At 47.7% G+C, this 21,355-nt stretch overlaps 1 protein-coding gene across 1 annotated transcript; it reads right to left on the reverse strand.

Moving 5' to 3' along the window:
* Positions 1-9,064: 9,064 nt before the first annotated feature.
* On the reverse strand, positions 9,065-17,733 carry C1R (complement C1r). Its single transcript, XM_038412089.2, has 11 exons — positions 17,541-17,733; positions 16,425-16,653; positions 16,016-16,208; positions 15,673-15,816; positions 14,548-14,744; positions 13,855-14,002; positions 13,658-13,779; positions 13,100-13,178; positions 12,265-12,405; positions 10,607-10,681; positions 9,065-10,322 (listed from the first exon to the last, which is right to left on the reverse strand). Coding segments are annotated over exons 1-11 (2,142 nt in total). The 5' UTR covers positions 17,543-17,733; the 3' UTR covers positions 9,065-9,510.
* Positions 17,734-21,355: the final 3,622 nt, after the last annotated feature.

The following is a 21,355-nucleotide window of genomic DNA, read 5'->3' on the forward strand; positions in this document are numbered from 1 at the left end:
GCTGTCCTCCTGGGGCCCCTCGCACAGAGCTTGACAATCCTCCACTCCTTGGAGAGAGGCAGAGACTGCTGACAGCAGACTGAAGCCCAGTCTTCAGAGGCTAGCGTATCTGGGAAAAGTGAGGCCTACCTAAGATTTAGGTAAGATAGAGATGCATATGGGCTTTTTGTTGTTTTAATCCTTTTCTCCTGTTATGCTGTGGTCCCACTCTTCTGATTAAACCATACTCTAAGAAGGCTATTTGGGGACACTGTATTCATGGCTGGTCACAAGCTGCTGGAGGAAAGAACTGCAGATACCAAGTGAAGTATCAACCATGTAAAACATGGTAACAACTATGTAAAAAGAACAGGAGTACTTGTGGCACCTTAGAGACTAACAAATTTATTTGAGCATAAGCTTTTGTGAGCTACAGCTCACTTCATCGGATGCATGCAGTAGAAAATACAGTGGGGAGATTTTATATACTGTGGCAAAGTTCCTCCTTTACCTTGGTGGGTCTTGAGCTTATTGGTAGATTTGCTCGCCTTGGAGCTACACGGCAGCCCTCAGGTTGGCCGTTTTTCTGAATGCACAGTCCAGGTCAACTCCTCCTGTGTCTGACCAGGAGTTGGGAGGATTTGGGGGGAACCCAGGCCCGCCCCCCGTTCCAGCCCAGGGCCCTGTGGAATGCAGCTGTCTAGAGTGCCTCCTGGAACAGCTGTGCGACAGCTACAACTCCCTGGGCTACTTCCCCATGGCCTCCTCTCAACACCTTCTTTATTCTCACAATAGGACCTTCCTCCTGGTGTCTGATAATGCTTGTACTCCTCAGTCCTCCAACAGTCCGCATTCTCACTCTCAGCTCCTAGTGCCTCTTGCTCCCAGCTCCTCACACATGCACCATAAACTGAAGTGAGCTCCTTTTTAAACGCAGGATTAGCCTGTCTTAATTGATTCTAGCAGCTTCTTGATTGGCTGCAGGTGTTCTAATCAGCCGGTCTGTCTTAATTGTCTCCAGAAAGTTCCTGATTGTTCTTGAACCTTCCCTGTTACCTTACCCAGGGAAAAGGGGCCTACTTAATCTGGGGCTGATATATCTGCCTTCTATTACTCTCCTGTAGCCATCCGGCCCGACCCTGTCACAATACACAGAGAACATGAAACAATGGGTGTTACCATACACCCTGTAACGAGAGTGATCAAGTAAGGTGACCTATTACCAGTGGGGTGGGGGGGGATCTTTTGTAGTGATAATCAAGATGGGCCATTTCCAGCACAAAACTAGACAAGCCATTTACAACACACACTTTGCTTCTCTACAAAAGAAAAAGGACACTAAACTATCTAAACTACTACATGCCACAAGGAGCCACAACAGTGGTTCCCTTAACCTACCCAGCAATATTATTAATCTATTCAGCTATACTCTTAGTCCAGCGGAAGAATCTGTCCTATCTTGGGGCCTCTCCTTCTGCCCCTCCACCCCCACAAACATGATACAGTTCTGTGGTGACCTAGAATCCTATTTTCAACGTCTCTGACCCAAGGAATATTTCCAACACACCTCTGAACAACATACTAACCCACAGAGACCTTCCTACCAACACTACAAAAAGAAGGATTCTGGGTGGACTCTTCCTGAAGGTCGAAACAACAGACTGGACTTCTACATAAAGTGCTTCCGCTGACGTGCATGGGCTGAAATTGTGAAAAGCTACATTACGTGCCCCATAACCTCAGCCATGCAGAACACAATGCCATCCACAGCCTCAGGAACAACTCTGACATCATAATCAAAAAGGCTGACAAAGGAAGTGCTGTCGTCATCATGAATATGTCAGAATATGAACAAGAGGTGGCTAGGCAGCTCTCCAACACCACATTCTTCAAGCCATTACCCTCTGATCCCACTGAGACTTACCAAAAGAAACTACACCATGTGCTGAAGAAACACCCTGAAAAAGCACAAGAACAAATCCACACACACACCCCCCGAACCCCGACCAGGGGTGTTCTATCGGCTACCCAAGATCCATAAACCTGGAAATCCTGGATGCCCCATCATCTCAGGCATTGGCACCCTGACAGCAGGATTGTCTGGCTATGTAGACTCCCTCCTCAGGCCCTACACTACCAGCATTCCCAGCTATCTTCGAGACACCACTGACTTCCTGAGGAAACTACAATCCATCGATGATCTTCCTGAAAACACCAGCCTAGCCTCTATGGATGTAGAAGCCCTCTACACCAACATTCCACACAAAGATGGACTACAAGCCATCAGGAACAGTATCGCCGATAATGTCACAGCAAACCTGGTGGCTGAACTTTGTGACTTTGTCCTCACCCATAACTATTTCACATATGGGGACAATGTATACCTTCAGATCAGCGGCACTGCTATGGGTACCTGCATGGCCCCACAGTTTGCCAGAATTTTTATGGCTGACTTTGAACAACGCTTCCTCAGCTCTCATCCCCTAATGCCCCTAATCTACTTGCACTACATTGATGACATCTTCATCATCTGGAAACATGGAAAAGAAGCCCTTGAGGAATTCCACCATGATTTCAACAATTTCCATCCCACCATCAACCTCAGCCTGGACCAGTCCACACAAGAGATCCACTTCCTGGACACTACGAGGCTAGTAAGCGATGGTCACATAAACACCACCCTATACCGGAAACCTACTGACCGCTATTCTTGCCTACATGCCTCCAGCTTTCATCCAGACCACACCACACAATCCATTGTCTACAGCCAAGCTCTATGATACAACCGCATTTGCTCCAACCCCTCAGACAGAGACAAACACCTGCAGGATCTCTATCAAGCGTTCTTACAACTACAATACCCACCTGCTGAAGTGAAGAAACAGATTGACAGAGCCAGAAGAGTACCCAGAAGTTACCTGCTATAGGACAGGCCCAACAAAGAAAATAACAGAACGCCACTAGCCATCACCTTCAGCCCCCAACTAAAACCTCTCCAACGCATCATCAAGGATCTACAACCTATCCTGAAGGATGACCCATCACTCTCACAGATCTTGGGAGACAGGCCAGTCCTTGCTTACAGACAGCCCCCCAACCTGAAGCAAATACTCACCAGCAACCACACACCATACAACAAAAACACTAACCCAGGAACCTATCCTTGCAACAAAGCCCACTGCCAACTGTGTCCACATATCTATTCAGGGGACACCATCATAGGGCCTGTCATAAATATAAATCTTTAAAATCCCTCCTGGCCAGAGGAAAAACCCTTTCACCTGTAAAGGGTTAAGAAGCTAGGATAACCTCGCTGGCACCTGACCACAATGACCAATGAGGAGACAAGATACTTTCAAAGCTGGAGGGAGGGAGAAACAAAGGGTTTGGGTCTGTCTGTATGATGCTTTTGCCGGGGACAGAAAGGAATGGAGTCTTAAAACTTAGTAAGTAATCTAGCTAGATATGCGTTAGATTCTGTTTGTTTAAATGGCTGAGAAAATAAGCTGTGCTGAAATGGAATGGATATTCCTGTTTTTGTGTCTTTTTGTAACTTAAGGTTTTGCCTAGAGGGATTCTCTATGTTTTGAATTTAATTACCCTGTAAGGTACTTACCATCCTGATTTTACAGAGGTGATTTTTTTTACTTTTTCTTCTATTAAAATTCTTCTTTTAAGAACCTGAATGCTTTTTTCATTGTTCTTAAGATCCAAGGGTTTGGGTCTGTGTTCACCTATGCAAATTGGTGAGGATTTTTATCAAACCTTCCCCAGGAAAGGGGGTGTAGGGTTTGGGGAGGATTTTGGGGGGAAAGACGTTTCCAAGCGGGCTCTTTCCCGGTCATATATCTGTTAGACGCTTGGTGGTGGCAGCAATAAAGTCCAAGGGAAAAAGGAAAATAGTTTGTACCTTGGGGAAGTTTTAACCTAAGCTGGTAAAAATAAGCTTAGGAGGTTTTCATGCAGGTCCCCACATCTGTACCCTAGAGTTCAGAGTGGGGAAGGAAGCTTGACACGGCTACAGACTAATATGGCTGCTACTCTGAAACCAACCATATAAAAGAAGCGGTGAGAGATAAAAAGGCATCTTTTAAAAAGTTGAAGTCAAATCCTAGTGAGGTAAATAGAAAGGAGCATAAACACTGCCAAATTAAATGTAAAAATGTAATAAGAAAAGCCAAAAAGGAGTTTGAAGAACAGCTAGCCAAAAACTCAAAAGGTAATAACAAAATGTTTTTTAAGTACATCAGAAGCAGGATGCCTGCTAAATAACCATTGGGCCCCTGCACGATCGAGATAGAAAAGGAGCACTTAAAGACGATAAAGTCATCGCAGAGAAAATAAATGAATTCTTTGCTTCAATCTTCACGGCTGAGGATGTTAGGGAGATTCCCAAACGTGAGCTGTCTTTTGTAGGTGACAAATCTGAGTAATTGTCATAGATTGAAGTGTCAGTAGAGGAGGTTTTGGAATTAATTGAGAAACTTAACAGTAACAAGTCACCAGGACCAGATGGCATTCACCCAAGAGTTCTGAAAGAACTCAAATATGAAATTGGGAACTGTTAACTATGGTTTGTAACCTGTCCTTTAAATCAGCTACTGTACCCAGTGACTGGAAGATAGCTAATGTAACGCCAATATTTAAGAAGGGCTCTAGAGATGATCCTGGCAATTACAGCCTGGTAAGTCTAACGTCAGTACCGGGCAAATTATTTGAAACAATAGTAAAGAGTAAAATTGTCAGACACATAGAAGAACATAAATTGTTGCGCAAAAGTCAACATGGTTTCTGTAAAGGGAGATCATGTCTTACTAATCTATTAGAGTTCTTTGAGGGGGGTCAAAAAACATTTGGACAAGGGGGATCCAGTGGACATAGTGTACTTAGATTTCCAGAAAGCCTTTGACACGGTCCCTCACCAAAGGCTCTTATGTAAATTAAGTTGTCATGGGATAAGAGGGAAGATCCTTTCATGGATTGAGAATTGGTTAAAAGACAGGGAACAAAAGTTAGGAATAAATGGTAAATTTTCAGAATGAAGAGGAGTAACTAGTGGTGTTTCCCAAGGGTCAGTCCTTGGACCAATCCTATTCAACTTATTCATAAATGATCTGGAGAAAGGGGTGAGGTGGCAAAGTTTGCAAACTGCTCAAGATAGTTAAGACCAAAGCAGACTGTGAAGAACTTCAAAAAGATCTCACAAAACTAAGTGATATGGCAAATGAAATGTAATGTGGATAAATGTAAAGTAATGCACATTGGAAAAAATAACCCCAACTATACATACAATATGATGGGGGCTAATTTAGCTACAACTAAGCAGGAGAAAGATCTTAAAGTCATTGTGGATAGTTCTCTGAAGACGTCCACACAGTGTGCAGTGGCAGTCAAAAAAGCAAACAGGATGTTAGGAATCATTTAAAAAGGGATAGAGAATAAGATGGAGAATATCTTATTGCCCTTATATAAATCCATGGTATGCCCACATCTTGAATACTGCATACAGATGTGGTCCCCTCATCTCAAAAAAGATATACTGGCATTAGAAAAGGTCCAGAAAAGGGCAACTAAAATGATGAGGGGTTTAGAACGGGTCCTATATGAGGAGAGATTAATGAGGCTAGGACTTTTCAGCTTGGAAAAGAGGAGACTAAGGGTGGATATGATAGAGGTATATAAAATCATGAGTGGTTTGGAGAAAGTTAATAAGGAAAAGTTATTTACTTGTTCCCATAATATAAGAACTAGGGGCCACCAAATGAAATTAATAGATAGCCGGTTTAAAACAAATAAAAGGAAGTTCTTCTTCACTAAGCGTACAGTCAACCTGTGGAACTCCTTGCCTGAGGAGGTTGTGAAGGCTAGGACTATAACAGGGTTTAAAAGAGAACTGGATAAATTCATGGAGGTTAAGTCCATTAATGGCTATTAGCCAGGATGGGTAAGGAATGGTGTCCCTAGCTTCTGTCAAAGGGTGGAGATGGATGGCAGGAGAGAGATCTCTTGATCATTACCTGTTAGGTTCACACCCTCTGGGGCACCTGGCATTGGCCACTGTTGGTAGACAGGATATTGGGCTGGATGGACCTTTGGTCTGACCCAGTATGTCCGTTCTTATGTTCTTAAGTGGCACTTGTTGGAAGGAAGCACAGCTGATACCCAAAGCCTGGGACACCGAGAGGTGAAGGCTCGAGGCCTAAGACCTGGAGAGGGAGCACTCAGAAGAGACCACATGAGGGGACAGAGGCACAGTTAGCCTGGAGCTACAATAGTGTTGGGTTTTTTTGTAAGATAGGGAGACCAAAGCATATTTGTACTTGGAGGGAAAGGCACGTGCTGAGAGAGATTGAGAAGGAGAGTGAGAGCGGGTGAGGGAGTTAGGAGGAGTCACTTGGGCAGGAACAGAAGAGGGGATAGAGAAGGACAGCAGGAAGGATGTCTCAGTGTGTGGCAGAGGAGAAGGAGGAAAGTGTACTGGGAAGTGGGGAGTTCATCCTAAATCTTATTGATTAGGTTCTTGTTCAAAACAAATTATTCTGGAGCAGTTTCATGGCCCGTGTTCTACAGGAGGTCAGACTAGGTGATCACAATTGTCCCTTCTGGCCTTGGAATCTATGATTTTTTTTCTTTGAGGACATCAGCAAGGAAAGGGAGGAGGGAACAGGATAGGGAGGATCTGAGGAAGGAGACCAAGGAGGTGAAGAGGCAGCAAGAATTTGATAAAGGAGGAGAAGTAGAGACATTTAGCTAAGAAGATAGCAGAATTAGAGGAGGAAAGAGGGAACTGGGACTGGAAAACATCAGCATCGTTATGAGACTGTCACCAGAGAGACTCAGCAGCACAAGAACAAGGGTGTAGAAAATAGCTGTTGATGGTCAGGAAGGAAATTTTGTCAGGAAGGATTTTTCCCTGATGTATTCTGTTTTGTTTTTGTCTCCTTATTCAGAAGCATCAGAGAGGATCATGGCAGGATATGCGACACCAGATTGGGTTGGCCAGTGCTCTGAGGCAGTACTGAGAATTCTCTCAGGTGCCTGGCTGGCAGGTTCTGGCTCACATGCTCAGGGTCTGACCAATCATCATATGTGGGGCCAGGAAGGAATTTTCTCCAGAGGGATGGGGGGGAAGGAGGGGGTCTGCAGCATGGGACGTGGGTCACTTGCTGGAATCAGCTGTGTATATGTCATCTAGTCAGTTCCTTGACACAGTGCAGGCCTCAGGCATTGGTGGCACCTTGGTCTCTCCTATTCTCTGCTTGTGGCTTACCATCGTTTAGTCTCTTGACAGTAGAAATACTTTAATCCAGGTTATTGGACTGAAAGAGGGGGTAACTGGGTGGGTTTTTGGCCGGTGATGTGCAGGAAATCACACCAGAAGATCTTAAACTCTATGACTATGGGTGAGCCAGGCCATTATATTTTTCAGTGTAAGCAGGTGTAGGCTGGATCAGTATTTATATGGGAGAGCCTCCAGCGAATACCCACAATGCTACAGGTGTGCTCTCCTTATCTGAATCAGTACTAATACGCCAATGCCTCAGCATGATGGGAGGAGGTGCCATGCTGTACATTTCATCTGGCGTGTAAAATCAAAGTCCTGGCCCCTTGTGGTCACTACAGATTCCTTAGCTCTTTCCTCCAAGAGCTGTGCTGTTAATCCCTGGGTCCTGAACATGCCATGATTCAGGCAATTCCTTTCTGCTTCCTTTCAGTTTCAGCTTGGTCACTGAATTCCTTCTAATATGTCCTAAATGCTGTTCAGTGTTGCTGTTTGACTATTCAACATATGCTATACCTGACTCCAGAATAGGGTTGCCAAACCTCCAGGATTGTCCTGGAGTCTCCAGGAATTAAAAATTAATCTTTCATTAAAGATTAGGTCATGTGATGAAACCTCCAGGAATATGTCTAACCGAAATTGCAGCTTTCTAACTGCAGAAAACTGAACACCATTGCCCTGCCTTTCCCCAAGGCCCCACCCCTGCCTCACCCCTTCTCACTCCATCCCCACTCCCTCCGTCACTCGCTCTCCCCCATCCTCATTCACTTGCTCATTTTCACCGGGCTGAGGGTGGATTTTTACGAGCTTGTGCTGTGCAGATTTTTCTATACAGTGCAAGACAGTATTATTTTGTGTTTATCTCCCAAAAGGGGTGTGCATGTGAGTGCTGGAGGAGTCCTCTCACACAGAGCTGACTTCAGTCAGTGCCTGCAGTGGGGTGTGGCCCTACCTTTGTGCGTATGCTGCAAGAGGCTGGAGAGCCTAATTCAGCAAAGCAGTGAGAGGGAACCCAGGCTGTTCAAGCAGGAGAGGCTAGTGAAATCCCAGTACATCAGGTGGGTTCCCAGAAGCGGGGTCCAACCCATCACACTGGGGATGAGGGGTTTGGGGTGCAGGAGGGAGTGCTGGGCTGGGACTGAGGGGTTCACAGTGTCGGACGGGCTCCAAGCTGGGGCAGGGGGTTGGGGTGTGGGAGAGGGTTCAGGCTCTGGGCTGGGGGTGCAGGCTCTGGGATAGGGCCAGAAATTAGGAGGTTAGGGTGTGGGAGGGGACGTGAGGCTGGGGCAGAGGGTTGGGGTGCGGGGGGTTAGGGCTCTGGCTGGTGGTACAGGCTCTGGGGTGAGGCCGGGGATGAGGGGTTTGGTGTGCAAGAGGGGGCACCAAATTGGGGATGAGGGGTTCAGAGTGTGGGAGGGGACTCAAGGCAGAGGCAGAGAGTTGAGGTGCAGGAGGTGGTTCAGGGTGCGGGAACCGCAGCCAGTGGGAGCTGCAGAGGCAGCAACTGCGGGTGGGGGCAGTGCGTGGAGCCCCCTGGCTGTCCCTCTGCCTAGGAGCTGGAGGAACATGTCACACCTTCCCAGGAGCCGCACGGAGTCAGGCACGGAGGCTGTCTGCCCCGCTGGTGCTGCAGGAGCTCCAGTCAAAAATTGGATGCCTGGCAACCCTACTCCAGTCTGGATGAAGCAATCTCTGTATAGGCACAGCCTGCAAGTTTCTTTAAGAACTTGGTGGAAGGAAGGTGCTTTTTAATTATTAAAAAATCCAGGTGGGAGTGGAAGACAGTGAAATAAAAACAGCTGGTTCCTATAGCAGTGATTTTAATATTGACAGAACCTCATTGGTGCCAAGACATGAATACAATCTGCACTCAGCACCCTCCAGGAAGCTCTACCACATTGCAAGCATCTCAAACAATAGTGCGACAGATTTCAGAAGTCTTTATGACATCACCAAGACTTCAGCCAATAGCATGTTGGATTTCACAAGACTGCCTGACATTGTCCAGGCTTCACCCAATAGTGAAGGTGCATATGGAAACCTTAGAACATCAACAAAGCTTCAGTCAATGGCACAGAGGCTTTGGGAAGCTTTGATGATGTCACCAAGAATTCAACCATTGCTATGGCAGTTTTGACATCACGATCCTTTATGACATCACAATGCTTCAGCCAATGATGTGTGGGTGTTTGGATACCTATATGACATCACTGAGCCTTCAGCCAATAGGATAGTGGCATTCAGAGCCTTTACATCCCTGTTATCTCTTTGATCCAGTCTAGGTAGTTGATGACCTTGGTGTAGAAGCCATAGCTCTTGTGACAGCCGATGCCCCAGGAGACGATCCCAGTGGCTATCCAGCGCTCACTCTCTGAATCCTGCACAGTGAAGACACTCCCACTGTCCCCCTGGCAGGTATCTTTCCCCCCTCTGGGCGAGCCAGCACAGAACATGTTCTCAGAGAACACCATGGCCTTCCCATTGACCTCCTTTTCCTGCAGCCATTTCTTGCAGGATCTCTGGTCACCCACTGGCAGTGATACATACTTCAGCCGGTCTGCGAGAATGTTTTTCTCTACCCCAAAGCCGCTCACATAGCCCATGTATCCTTTGGTGTAGAAAGTGTTGTTACTAGCATCTGGGAGGCAGACAGGCAGCAGGTTGGGGCCCAGTGGCACAGGGTCCCGCAGTTCGATCAGTGCAATGTCCCCACTGAAGTTGTTCTCATCATCAGGATCATAGTCAGGATGCACGGACACGTTGCGGACGGGACGGTTACCCAGCTCGTGGATCTTATTTACCTCCGTGTGGCCAAGGAACACTTCGGCCTTCTTAGCCACCTCGGCAGGGCTCATCCTCCCAACTGTCTCTGTCAATGAGCTGCGTTCCTTGGGATAGATGGTGTGAGCAGCTGTCAGGATCCAGCGGTCACCCAGCAGCGCCCCACCCCCGAGCCCAAATATGTTTGTTTTCGCCTGCCATGGGAAGCTTCTCGACGGTGCTGTGCTGCCACCAATGATCCGCTGGATTCCAGTGATGGGATTGTCTGGCTTCCCACACACTGTGGGGAGGGACAGGAATCAAAAAGGCTATTACATGCTCTCTTCTCTGGCTGTCTCTCTCTTCACCCCATACCTTTCAGTTCCCTGCTTCCCTGCTCTCATACTGTCTTTCCATCTGAATTTCTCCGTCTCCTGCACTGCAATCTCCCTCACAGACAGTCCTACATTATTGTCAGTTCCACTTCTCCATCTCTCTCTCCCTCTCTGCTTGTCTCCCTTGGTTCGTGCTGACTCTGAAGGCATATTGCTGAGTGCTGAACATAGTGAGATGTTCCCTACTTACCTGGTAAACACACGGGGATGTCCTCATGGCCGTCTTGGTCTGCCCAGGAGCCCTGAGCGGAGCAGCTGAATGTATCTGAGGGAAAAGAGAAGAAGATAATGAAACCAAGGACTGCAGGGAGCAATCATCAGGCACAGGGGGAACGGGGAGATAGTCCCTTTGTCTAGAGCACTGGAACAACCCCACCTGGCATGCTCTGCTCAGCTCTGGGCCCCTCAGTTCCAGAAAGATAGTGACAAGTTTGAGGGAGCTCAGAGAAGAACCACAGAAATGCTCAGGGGAGGGGATTGAGGGTAATGATATGCTCATTGAAAGTTATATTATTCAGTCACTAGATCACCTGAGTGCTGAATAGAGTTCAGGGTGTGATCTCAGGTAAATTTGAGCTGGTTTTGCTGTATGTGTCATGTACAGCTGTTTTGTCTAACACATCCCTCCTGTGTAAGAAGGACTGGGATTCCTTGATTCCACATATCATGGCACTGAGTTCTGGGAGAGATTCAAAGAGCTAAGTCAACCTGGCATGGAACAGTCATGACTAGAGAGGGGGGTGGGAAAATGTGAGGATCTTTGCAAGTGTCTGACGGGTTCAAGCCTCTGAAGATTATTTTTTTTTGAGTGGTTGGTGGGAGGTGATAATAGGTTGAGACTGAGCCAAGGCAAAGAAGCTCAAGAGTCTTCCCCCTGCACTGAGAGCCAAAGGGACGCCAGAGCCCCATTCCAGAGCACAGGGAACCAGGAGCATGGGGAATGGATAGGGGGATGCTTCTAGCCTAGGCCAAGGGGCTGTGTGGGGAGATAGGATCTGAGGGAGCATAGCAGGCACCGTCCCCAAGCACACCCCCACAACCGTCCCCAAGCACACCCCCATGTAGCACAGCATGGCCCTGCAGTTCCACTGCCCCCCTCCCCCTTGGGTCTTGCAATGGTTTACTCTGAGATCACTGTACTTAGACCAAGATTACCCCTTTACTGGCTTATTTATTAACTTTTAAACAGAGCACTGAATTCTTTAGCTCCTCACCCCCACCCCTCTCCTGGGAGCCTGTGTGCTAATTCAGAGACAGACCCCCTCTCTTAAAAGGTCAGGAGTCCCACAGCCCCCTCCTGGGCCTGTGTAATAATTTAGGCAGACTTACTCTCCTTGCATTCAAGAGTTCCACCGCCTTCCTTCCGGTACTACTGTGCTAATTCAGGCCAGCTGCAGCCTTAAACCAGATTCTCCCAGCTAGCCCTTTTTCAAGTCATTTCTTCCAGCCCCATATGAGGAAAGCTCAGCAGCCCTCCTGTTAGGAGAGACGAGGCAGCAAATACGCTGCCCTCCTTCCCAAGGCTCATCCTAATTGGCTGGGAGTAAAGGGAGCCTTGCCTCCACCCTACATTAGAAGGCTCCTGATCCCAGGCCCTTAAAGAGATAGTAGTTTTGGTTTTCCCCAAACACTAATTCCCTGGGACTACTTCCTTTCTCCTGTATCTGCCTCTGCCATTCCCCAGGTCCTCATGTTCCCCCAAACTCCTGGATCCTGAAAGAGTCAGGCCATGGAACATAGGTTGACTGATGCCTAGACTCTCTACTGCCCTTAAACGGGACGGACCACCCTTGTTATCAATGCTTTCCCAGCTCAGATTGCTATGGCTCTTCCTGGGTCAGAACTCACCGCTCCCTCTGTTGGTGACTATGTGGTAATAAGGCTCTTTGCACCGGTAGGTGATCACTGACTGGTAGTAGTTGTTCCCGTGTTCGCTAACATAACTGAAGGCTCCGTTGGTGAGATTTTTGGGATCACCACAGTTCACAACTACAAAAGAGAACAAGGAGAGGAGTCAAGGGGGAGCCACAATGCTCACTGCAGCAGTGAGGTTCAGAAACTCAAGCTGGACTCAGTTGGAGCCCATGATGTGTTGGAGGGATGGGGACTGTTCATGAGCCCACTAGAGGGGATGCAGGGCCAGTCCCCATTTGGCAGAGACTAGAGTTGCTTAGAAAATGGAGAAAAAGGCACACAAAAATTCAAAGTTGTTCAAAGCTGACCTATTTTTTAATTTAATGACACTTTATCAACATTTTTATCAAAAAGGGTTACATATTTCAATAATAATTCTGATTAAAGTAATGAAAATATTGCAAAAACCAAAAAAAAAGAGAAGATCAATAGGTTATTTTTGCAATAGTTTTTAGGCGGGGGAGGCTATTTTTGTACTAAACACGTTTTTATTTCAAAAATGTTGCCCAGCCCCAGTGGAAAGCATGGTAGCCATTTGACACCCCCCTGAGTGCAATGATTTTGGGGAGGGGTGGACTCAGTCTAGGGCCCAGTAGGATCTATGCCTAAGGACCACAATGCCTAAGATATTGCCAGAACTGGCATTTATGAGTCCCCTTGCTGACAATAGAAAGGCCAAGGACTACATGGGTTATGGAGGATGTACTCCACACTCACCCCCTGGGTTCGGGGGGATAATCCATGTGTGGGGGTGGGATTATTGACTCACTTTCACACCGGGGCATGGGTCGGTGCCAAGTCCCATCATCCTGGCAGACAGCGGTGAAGGATGCCAACTTCTGGTCACCCTGCAGGAAAAAGAAGAGAAGAGTTGAGGACCACATGTAACCTCAGGTCCCTGCCCCAACCCCAAATCACGGGGAGAGAGCCTCGTGTCTGCCTTCTCAGGGCTGCCCAACTCTGCTCCTGATGTCCATCTCAGTGCCCTTCTGTGACCCATGAACCTTTCCTCCTTACCCAACCTCCTACCCCTCTGTCACACATTGGCCTTAGCTATCCCTATTTCAGCAGGCTCATGCTGCAGCCTCTTTATCCCAGCCAGAAAATCTTGCAGTCATCAAACTGGTAAGCTCTGATTCTACCCGAGAGACACCTACTCCTGGGGATGGGGCACCTGTTCCTGTGAAAAGGCAGGGAGCGAAGACAGGGGAGGAGATTGCAAGGAGGAAAAGAGGGAGAAGAGACTGGAAAGGAGGAGACTTTGGCAGAAGAAAAGAAAGGAGGAATGGAGAAGAGAGCAGAAGGGTGGGGAGAAGAAGGGTCTCACCTCCATCAGTTCATACCCCGTCTGGCAGCTGACAATGAAGTAGTCACGAAATCTGTACAGGGGCTGCAGGTCTTTGATGAGGGTAAACTGGTCTTTTGGCACAGGCTGTGGGCACCGGATTCCTGTTGGGGAACACACAAGGCTTTAGCAAGCAGCATGCTCAGGCCTGGAGTAGCTCTGGGAAGGGAGTCACTTACTCTCTGAGCTGTAGTGGATCCTCCACCCATGACTGAACCCTGACTCATCTGTGAAGAACAGCACATCCACCGCATTGCTGTTGGTTTCGATGCTGCCAGGCGACACCTTGCCACAGAACTCACCAATTTCTCTGCCATGTGCCTGGATCTGGAGAGGAAGAAAGCCAGAGCTAGAATCACACCAACAGGCCACTCCACACCAGTACCCACTCCTCCCCTGCATCAGGCCAGACCAAGGGGCCCATATGCCCCAATGCCCCTCAATGGGCCTGTGACCCATCTACTTTGGGGTCCCCACTGCCAGATCAGACTAATGGGCCAGTCTCTGCTTCTCCCAGCCTGGGGTCAGACCTATGTGTCCATCTAATCCTGTCTAGGGAAGTGGAGAAGGATGAGGGATAAGGAAGTAAAATGGAGCAAAGAAGGATGTTTTCTGGTTGGAATCCAGGAACCACCCCCAGCACTGAGGGGTCTTGGAGGGGCCCAGAGCCCCATTGCATAGGATGCTGGGGACTAAGTACCCCAGAGGATGGACTGGGGAAAACAACTTTGCTGTGGACCCTGAGCATTCCCCCTTTTCTAATCTCTGCTCCCTCCTGCCAGCAGTGCTGGCCCTGAGAGCTTCCCTGGGAGAAGCAGGTTTGTTATGGTCTGATGGCAGGTGGGACACAGGTTTGGACTGGTTTCCAGTACCTTGAGCTGGTCGTAGGGACAGTGGACCTGCTGGTGATCATCGATATCGAAGGGCTCCAGGAACTTGAGGGTGATGGCCAGCCCTCTGTCCAGGCGGATGCTGTAGTTGCACCGCAGCTCCGCAGGGTAGGGCAGGGGGTACTCCGGGCTCGACAGGTACCCAGAGGTCTCTGTGAACAGCTCTCTGCTGCACTCCACTTGGGGAGGGAAGAGAGCACCAGTTACAGTGGGTACAAAGGAGGCAACCTCTCGTCCCACCAATTGCATCCTAGGTCATTCCTCTTTCCCTTTCCCCTCTGGGCAGTGTCGAGCTGAAGAATGAAATTGTTTCTTTTCTTTAATTACTATTATTAATAAGACTCCATATTGTAACTCAAACTCCATTTTTAAATGCTTACTCCATTTTGGAAAACACTGCTGTAATCTTACTAGTTTAGTTTAGATGTGTGAATGAGGTATGTATGGATGATGGACTCAACCTCCAGCCCCAGCCTGTCCTGATGAAATAAAGTATAAACACCAACAGCTGAAAATTCAGACAACAGCCCTAACAAAGTAAGAAGAGTCCACCCTCAAAAGAAAAGAACAAAAGTGCAATTGAAGGAAGATCAAAGCCAGGTCAGGGGCTGAAAGTCACGTCAGCAATTGATGGGTGATTAATCACACCGAACCCAGAGGCAGCATGACACAGCAAGATCTACAGACTCTGGATTCAAACTAAAAGCCTATAAAAAAGATTGGTGAGATGGAAGACTTTGGGTAACGTTCTGCTGCCAACACTGAAGGTCATTGGTGCGCATCTGACAGAGACCCAGCCCTTCCTCATGCCCGGCTTTCCTGGCCAGTTAGCCGTCACGAGCTACGAACCGAAGCTGCGAAATCAAACCATGGACTCAAGCTACGTTCAGGACTAGTAACTATCCAGCTGCTGCAGAACATTTGATATACGTGTGTGTGTGTGTGTGTATAGGTATTAGCTATTGGTCATAGATCAAATTGTTATCATAATAAACGTGGCATCTTGCCTGGTCCCCTGAAACAATCTTGTATAGTTTTATCTGCATAACAGCGGCTCCCACACTTGGGTCCTATTCCCCTGCGTCAATCTCTGCACCTTTCACTCACCTCGGCAGGAGTGGTGGTCGCTCTGCAGCTGGTAACCAGGGCGGCAGGAGCAGATGTAGCCACCCACATAGTTGTGGCAGAGGTGCTGGCACAGAGGCCCCTCGTCTTCCTCAAGGGCATTGCCATGGGCACACTCATCCAGATCTGAGAGGAGAGGGGGTGCCAGGCAAAGAGAAGAAAGAATTAAACCTGATTGAAAGCTCTGTACTGGTGGTGCTGCGGGTCTGGCTACTGTCCTGGAGTCTCTACCTGTTGGGGATGGGGTCCAGGGCTCCTCTGCATTCTCCTGGTGAGGAGCAGCCCTGTGTACCCCTCCTGCATGGTGTGGAGCTCTCATACTCACCCACAGCTTGGTAATAGGCCAGGAAGCCCTTGTAGGGGATGAGGGTGCCGTTCTCTTCGTTGGAGAAGTCAGAGTGGAACATCATCCTCATCCGGTTCCCTTTGGACACAAACTCCCTGACTCCCGGGTGGTTGCCTGTGGCTGAGCCTAGTTGGCCACAGTACCGGCCCAGGTCCTTCTTATCTGCTGTGATCTGTCAAGGAGAAAGGGGGAGGGGAAATCATGCGAATTCGTGAAGTTCAACTTGCTCCATGTATCACCATTACCTGGTCTATGCATCTCCAACTCCCTCCCTCTCTTTTGTGCCTGTTGGATAGCAAGGAGAGCCTCTTGCTGTTGAAAAATGATTGTGCCCTGAGGTCACCAGCTTCCCCTCCCAAGCCGTACCCCAGGTCTCTGCTGCACGCACCTTGACGTAGTCATAGAGACAGGACTCAGATGGCTCCAGGTCAAACTGCCAGAAGTTCAACTTCACCACAAAGCCCTTTGGGACTGTAATGTCCCAGGTGCTGATGTTGTTGTTGGGGTATGGCTTGGGGTAATTGGGGGATGTGATCTCCCCAAAAAGCTTCCTTGGGGTTGGGCTGGAACTGACCACTCCAAAGAGGAGAGACCCCCACAGGAGGAGCAGGGGGAGCCTGTGAACACAATGTACATGGAGCATGAGTTACAGACTAGCCGTAGATCTGGGCCCATATTCAACCAGTGGAAATTTCATGGGAGGCTCATGCATAATCCAATGGACCCCTGGGTACACTGGGTATCAACCAGGTGTTATAGAGTCAATGGAGACATAGGAGACATTGAAGAGACCCAAGATCCAATCAGGTACCAGCTGGGCATCAGGTACTAGCCAAGAATATGGTTCCCTTAGACCAGGAAGCCGTTTCAAGGGAAACTTAGGCACAAACCCCATGAGCACTGAGTGTTTGTTACACACCAGCCATGGACCTGGGTCTCTTGGAACCAGGGGGAGGAACAGTAAGAGATCCAGCCTTATAGGCTCTGAAGGTTTCCCTCCACATGGCTTTGGGCCACCTGATTCAGCTTGTGTTTGTTAGCTTTGGAGCTTGCCCAGCTCAGCAGTTCAGGGTCCAAAGGTCCTCAGTTTGGCGGGGCGTGATCCCCAGCCATGCCTGGGTCCCTCTCCTGTGACCCCCTGTTGAGGGAAGGGTGGGGCCTGTGCAAGGTCTAGCTAATAACCTCTCCCTCTCCACAGGGTGTGGTATGGAAATCTGGGCAGGTTAGTTGTCCCCTCACATCCTGGTCCCAATCTGGGGGTTACTTGGGGAGTGAGGCCATTACGCTCCTCCAAAATAGACTCATTCCCCTTCCCTGGAAGGAGATCAGCCTGGGGGGATTCAAACCCTGCACCACTTCGAACAGGAGGATTAACGGGATAATAGTGGGACATGGATTTAACCCCATCTACCTCTCATCCTTCCCCAAGGAGTTGGACCCTTCAGTCCTCTCCCCCATAAATATTCCACCACCTCCCTCCCCAGGCCAGATTGGCAGCACTCACATGTTCTTAGTCTTGTCTGATGTGTGTGTCTCTCTCTCTCCCTCCAAGCGCTCTAACCAGGCGAGTTGTAATCAAATGCAAACTCTTAACCCTGCCAGATCTAATTCAACGAGGTGGGGGAAGACCCAGAGGAGAGGGACGGAAGAGAGACAGTTAGGTTACAAAGCAATCGGCATCGTGAATGGGTTTCATTAGTCCACATTCTGCTGCCCTCTGCTGTCTCTTTGCTGGAACTGTGGCCATGGACTTTTTTTTAAAAAAGCAAGATCCAACAGAGTTGTACACATTTGTGTGTGTGTCTGTGTGAGTGTGTGTATAGATAAGGTTGCTCAAGAGACACTTAACTGGAAATTTTCCTATATTAAAATGCAATTTTGGGGGGAGTTTTGTTTTTAAAGGTGTCATAAAAAGGAAAAAGAAATAGGATTTGTGTTATTCCTGCCCTTCTTTTTTGAGGCATTTTTCTGATGTGGGAAGAAGGCTTGAAATGTTATTCTTAAAAAATTAAAAAACTGCTCCTTTTTACCTTAGAAATATCAATACTGCCAGGTCTTTGCCTTACTGTTTTGCTGAAGAACTCCTCAGAGGTGTGAATCAGCAGCTTCCTTGATGAGGAAACAGAAATGTTAAATCTTTAACAAAGAGAAGTTTTCTTTCAGTTGTTTCTTCTGCATTTGTGTTAAATAAGTGTTAATGATAATAAACAAAGCCCAGAGAGTTTAAAACACTATGAATACAAATACTTTCCTCTCTTCCAATTAGTCAGGCCTCTCTGGTTGTTCTGCAGTTGTCTATAGAGTCTTCCAAGGGAAACAGGATGTACAAGAACTGAATTATGAATGTGAAAAAAACAGCAAAAACAAACAATTTTTCAGGCTTTCTTCATAAGTAGGGAAGAAGGCTCAAGCCCAATATTATTGTTCCCCTGTACATGAGCTTTCAGTTTAGATTTTCCTGGCTTTCTAATGTTGGGGTCTCTAAAATGAAATGATGTCTTACATATTTTTTTTTAAAGACACTGATACTTCTCAAGCTTAGCACTATTTTTCTGGGAATCTATAGTAAAGAGTCCACGTCTATGAAAAGAGTCACAACAATGAAATAATGTAAGTGTCCAAGGGTGAAGGAAGCATTTCAAGATGTTTATACATGTGTATTTAAGGCTGTAAAGAAACTGTACTTTCTATATATTGTTATATTGTCTGAAAAAGAACATGTGACCCTGTAATTAATGACTCTCATAATAATGACAGGTTTCAGAGTAGCAGCCATGTTAGTCTGTATTCGCAAAAAGAAAAGGAGTACTTGTGGCACCTTAGAGACTAACAAATTTATTAGAGCATAAGCTTTCGTGAGCTACAGCTCACTTCATCAGATGCATCCGATGAAATGAGCTGTAGCTCACAAAAGCTTATGCTCAAATAAATTTGTTAGTCTCTAAAGTGCCACAAGTACTCCTTTTTTTTCTCATAATAATGTACATACACAGGATCAGAGTTAAGATTAAATGGGCAATATTAACTCTGGCATTTCCTGACTTTTGAATGCTTTGCTGTGCATGATGCACATTCTCAGGCAGCCCCAATCAAGACCCTGGAAGGAAGCTTGCCGGCACAGGACACCATCAGCAATGAAGCTCACAACCAATGGGCACAATCTGTATGGAAGTTTTCAGCCATAGGACACAGCTAGGAGAGAAACTTATAGCAACAGGGCACCAGTAGGAGGGAAGCTCACAGCCACAGGGCACCAATGGGGCCCAGTTTAGGGTCATAGGGCATTATTTGCAAGTAAGCTTGTAGCTATAGAGCATCAAAGTTTGCAGCTACAGGGCACTGTTTGCAGGGAAGTTTGCTGCCACCAGACATGACTGACAAGAAACCTTTTTCCCCCAGGGCACCGCTGGGAGGGAGAGTGATAATACCCATGGGAATGACACCCATAGGACACTGTGTGAAAACAGCTCATAACATCAGCTGGTAACATAACATCTGGGTCTTCCACACTCTTACAAAGGAACATCACTATGTGAAATGCAATTGTGTGTGTGGAAGGAGCCTAAGACTAGAACAGGGTGAGTGGGGGACATGTGTGTGTGCTACAAGTCAGGTCTGGGGTTTACATGTGCATAAAGAAGGCAGAAATGTTTCAGTACCAGGCCAGATGCCTCTCTTTTGTGGCCTCAGCATGCCATGGGTGTGACAATCTATTTGCATGTGGCTGTCATGCTATATCACTTTCATGGGAGTAGCTGTCTTTACAGACAGTTACAGCTCCTAACCCTCTCTGTTCTCATGTGTACTTAGCATTGAGATTCTCCTCATAGGCTGATGGTTTCCCTGCAAAGCAGCTGTCTTGGGAATGCTGGTTTTGAGTTCAGCTGTTGGAGAGAACATGAACTTTCCAGCTTAAAAGAGTCACTTGGACCTTTTGTGGAGGGCACAAGTAACCCTGAAAATTCTCCAAAAGCTTAATTTTCCAGAGGCTTGCTGGGCTCCCACCAGGGTGTGTTTATCAGGGACCCCCTCCTTCTGAGGCACTGCTTTCAAATGAATCTTTTACCCTACAGGAAACTTTCCCTTCCTCACCTGTACTCCTCACCCTTGGATTGCAGAGAGAGGCTGTGAGCAGAGAGTGACTGGGGCAGCCAAGTTGAGGCAGATGGAATGAGGGAGGAGAAGAGTCCATTGCCGGGGGCATGGGGACCAGTTCCAGTTTTCCTCTTTCAGTGGGAAGAAGGGTCCTTCCAGGGTTACCAACTTTTGGAATATTGTAATAGTAATGTGTCCCATGAATGTTACATTCATTTTAAAGCCCCAGCTCCTGGTGGTCATGTGACTATATGAGACTCTCACCTTTCATTTTAAATAAGTGAATTTCTAATTTCTAACCCTCAGTGTTGCAAAGAAAAAGTTGGAAATGTGACCCCTAAAGGTACAGAATTCCAAAAGCAAATACAGAGAAAACATTTATTATTGTATAAAATCCCATGACTTAGAATCCCTGTGATTTTGGGGAGTTTAACTCATTATTTTTGACTGTTTGGGCTGGTATTGTTGCTGCCCAGATGGTCTTTGGTTCCAATTCAGTTCCAATCCAGAGAGGGACTCAGAGGTTAAGGGAGGAGGGAGGGGCTGGATATCAGCAGTGGCCACTAGGGATCAGCATGTGTCCTGAGAATGCTGGGGGTCCAGGTTTATAGGGCAGGATTACTCTCCTTCTGATGAATGGGCAGAGATGTGCTGACTATGGAACCCTAGCTTCCTTCTGACCATGAGAGGTCTGGCTCCTGCCTTATTCTCCACCCCCAGCCCAGCCTGAAGAGAGCACAAGGTGAAGGTAGCCACGGGATCGCTCAGGCAAGACTAGCCCTAGGCCCCTCTCTGCACCAGCTGCTCCACAACCCTGCCCCTGGGGGTGAGGCAGATTCACTTCCCATTTGGGCCCAGTTTCCCCCTTCCATCTGGAGTTCAGACAAGCAGTGACTGCACCACTCCACCTTTCTCCACTCCTCCCCTCTGGCTGCGATACCAGAGCTCTTATTCTGAAAGGATCTCATTGAAACCTGAAGCCACATTTCCCTCCCACTCCACAGACAGACCTCCCTCACTTCCCCACCCCCATGAACTCCCTCCTTCTTTCCCTTCTCACACTGATTGGGACCCCCCCTCAACCCACAGACTGCCCCAGCCATCAGAAATTCCCCCTCTTTTTATTGTCCCCTCGCCTCTTTGCAAACAGATCTGGGGCTCTCCTTGCTGTGGAATTCGCCTGTGGATGGGTCTCAGCTTGTCTGCGCAGCACATCCCCTTGGA

Source organism: Dermochelys coriacea, chromosome 1, assembly GCF_009764565.3.
Source record: "Dermochelys coriacea isolate rDerCor1 chromosome 1, rDerCor1.pri.v4, whole genome shotgun sequence".
In the NCBI taxonomy this organism is placed as follows: Eukaryota; Metazoa; Chordata; order Testudines; family Dermochelyidae; genus Dermochelys; species Dermochelys coriacea.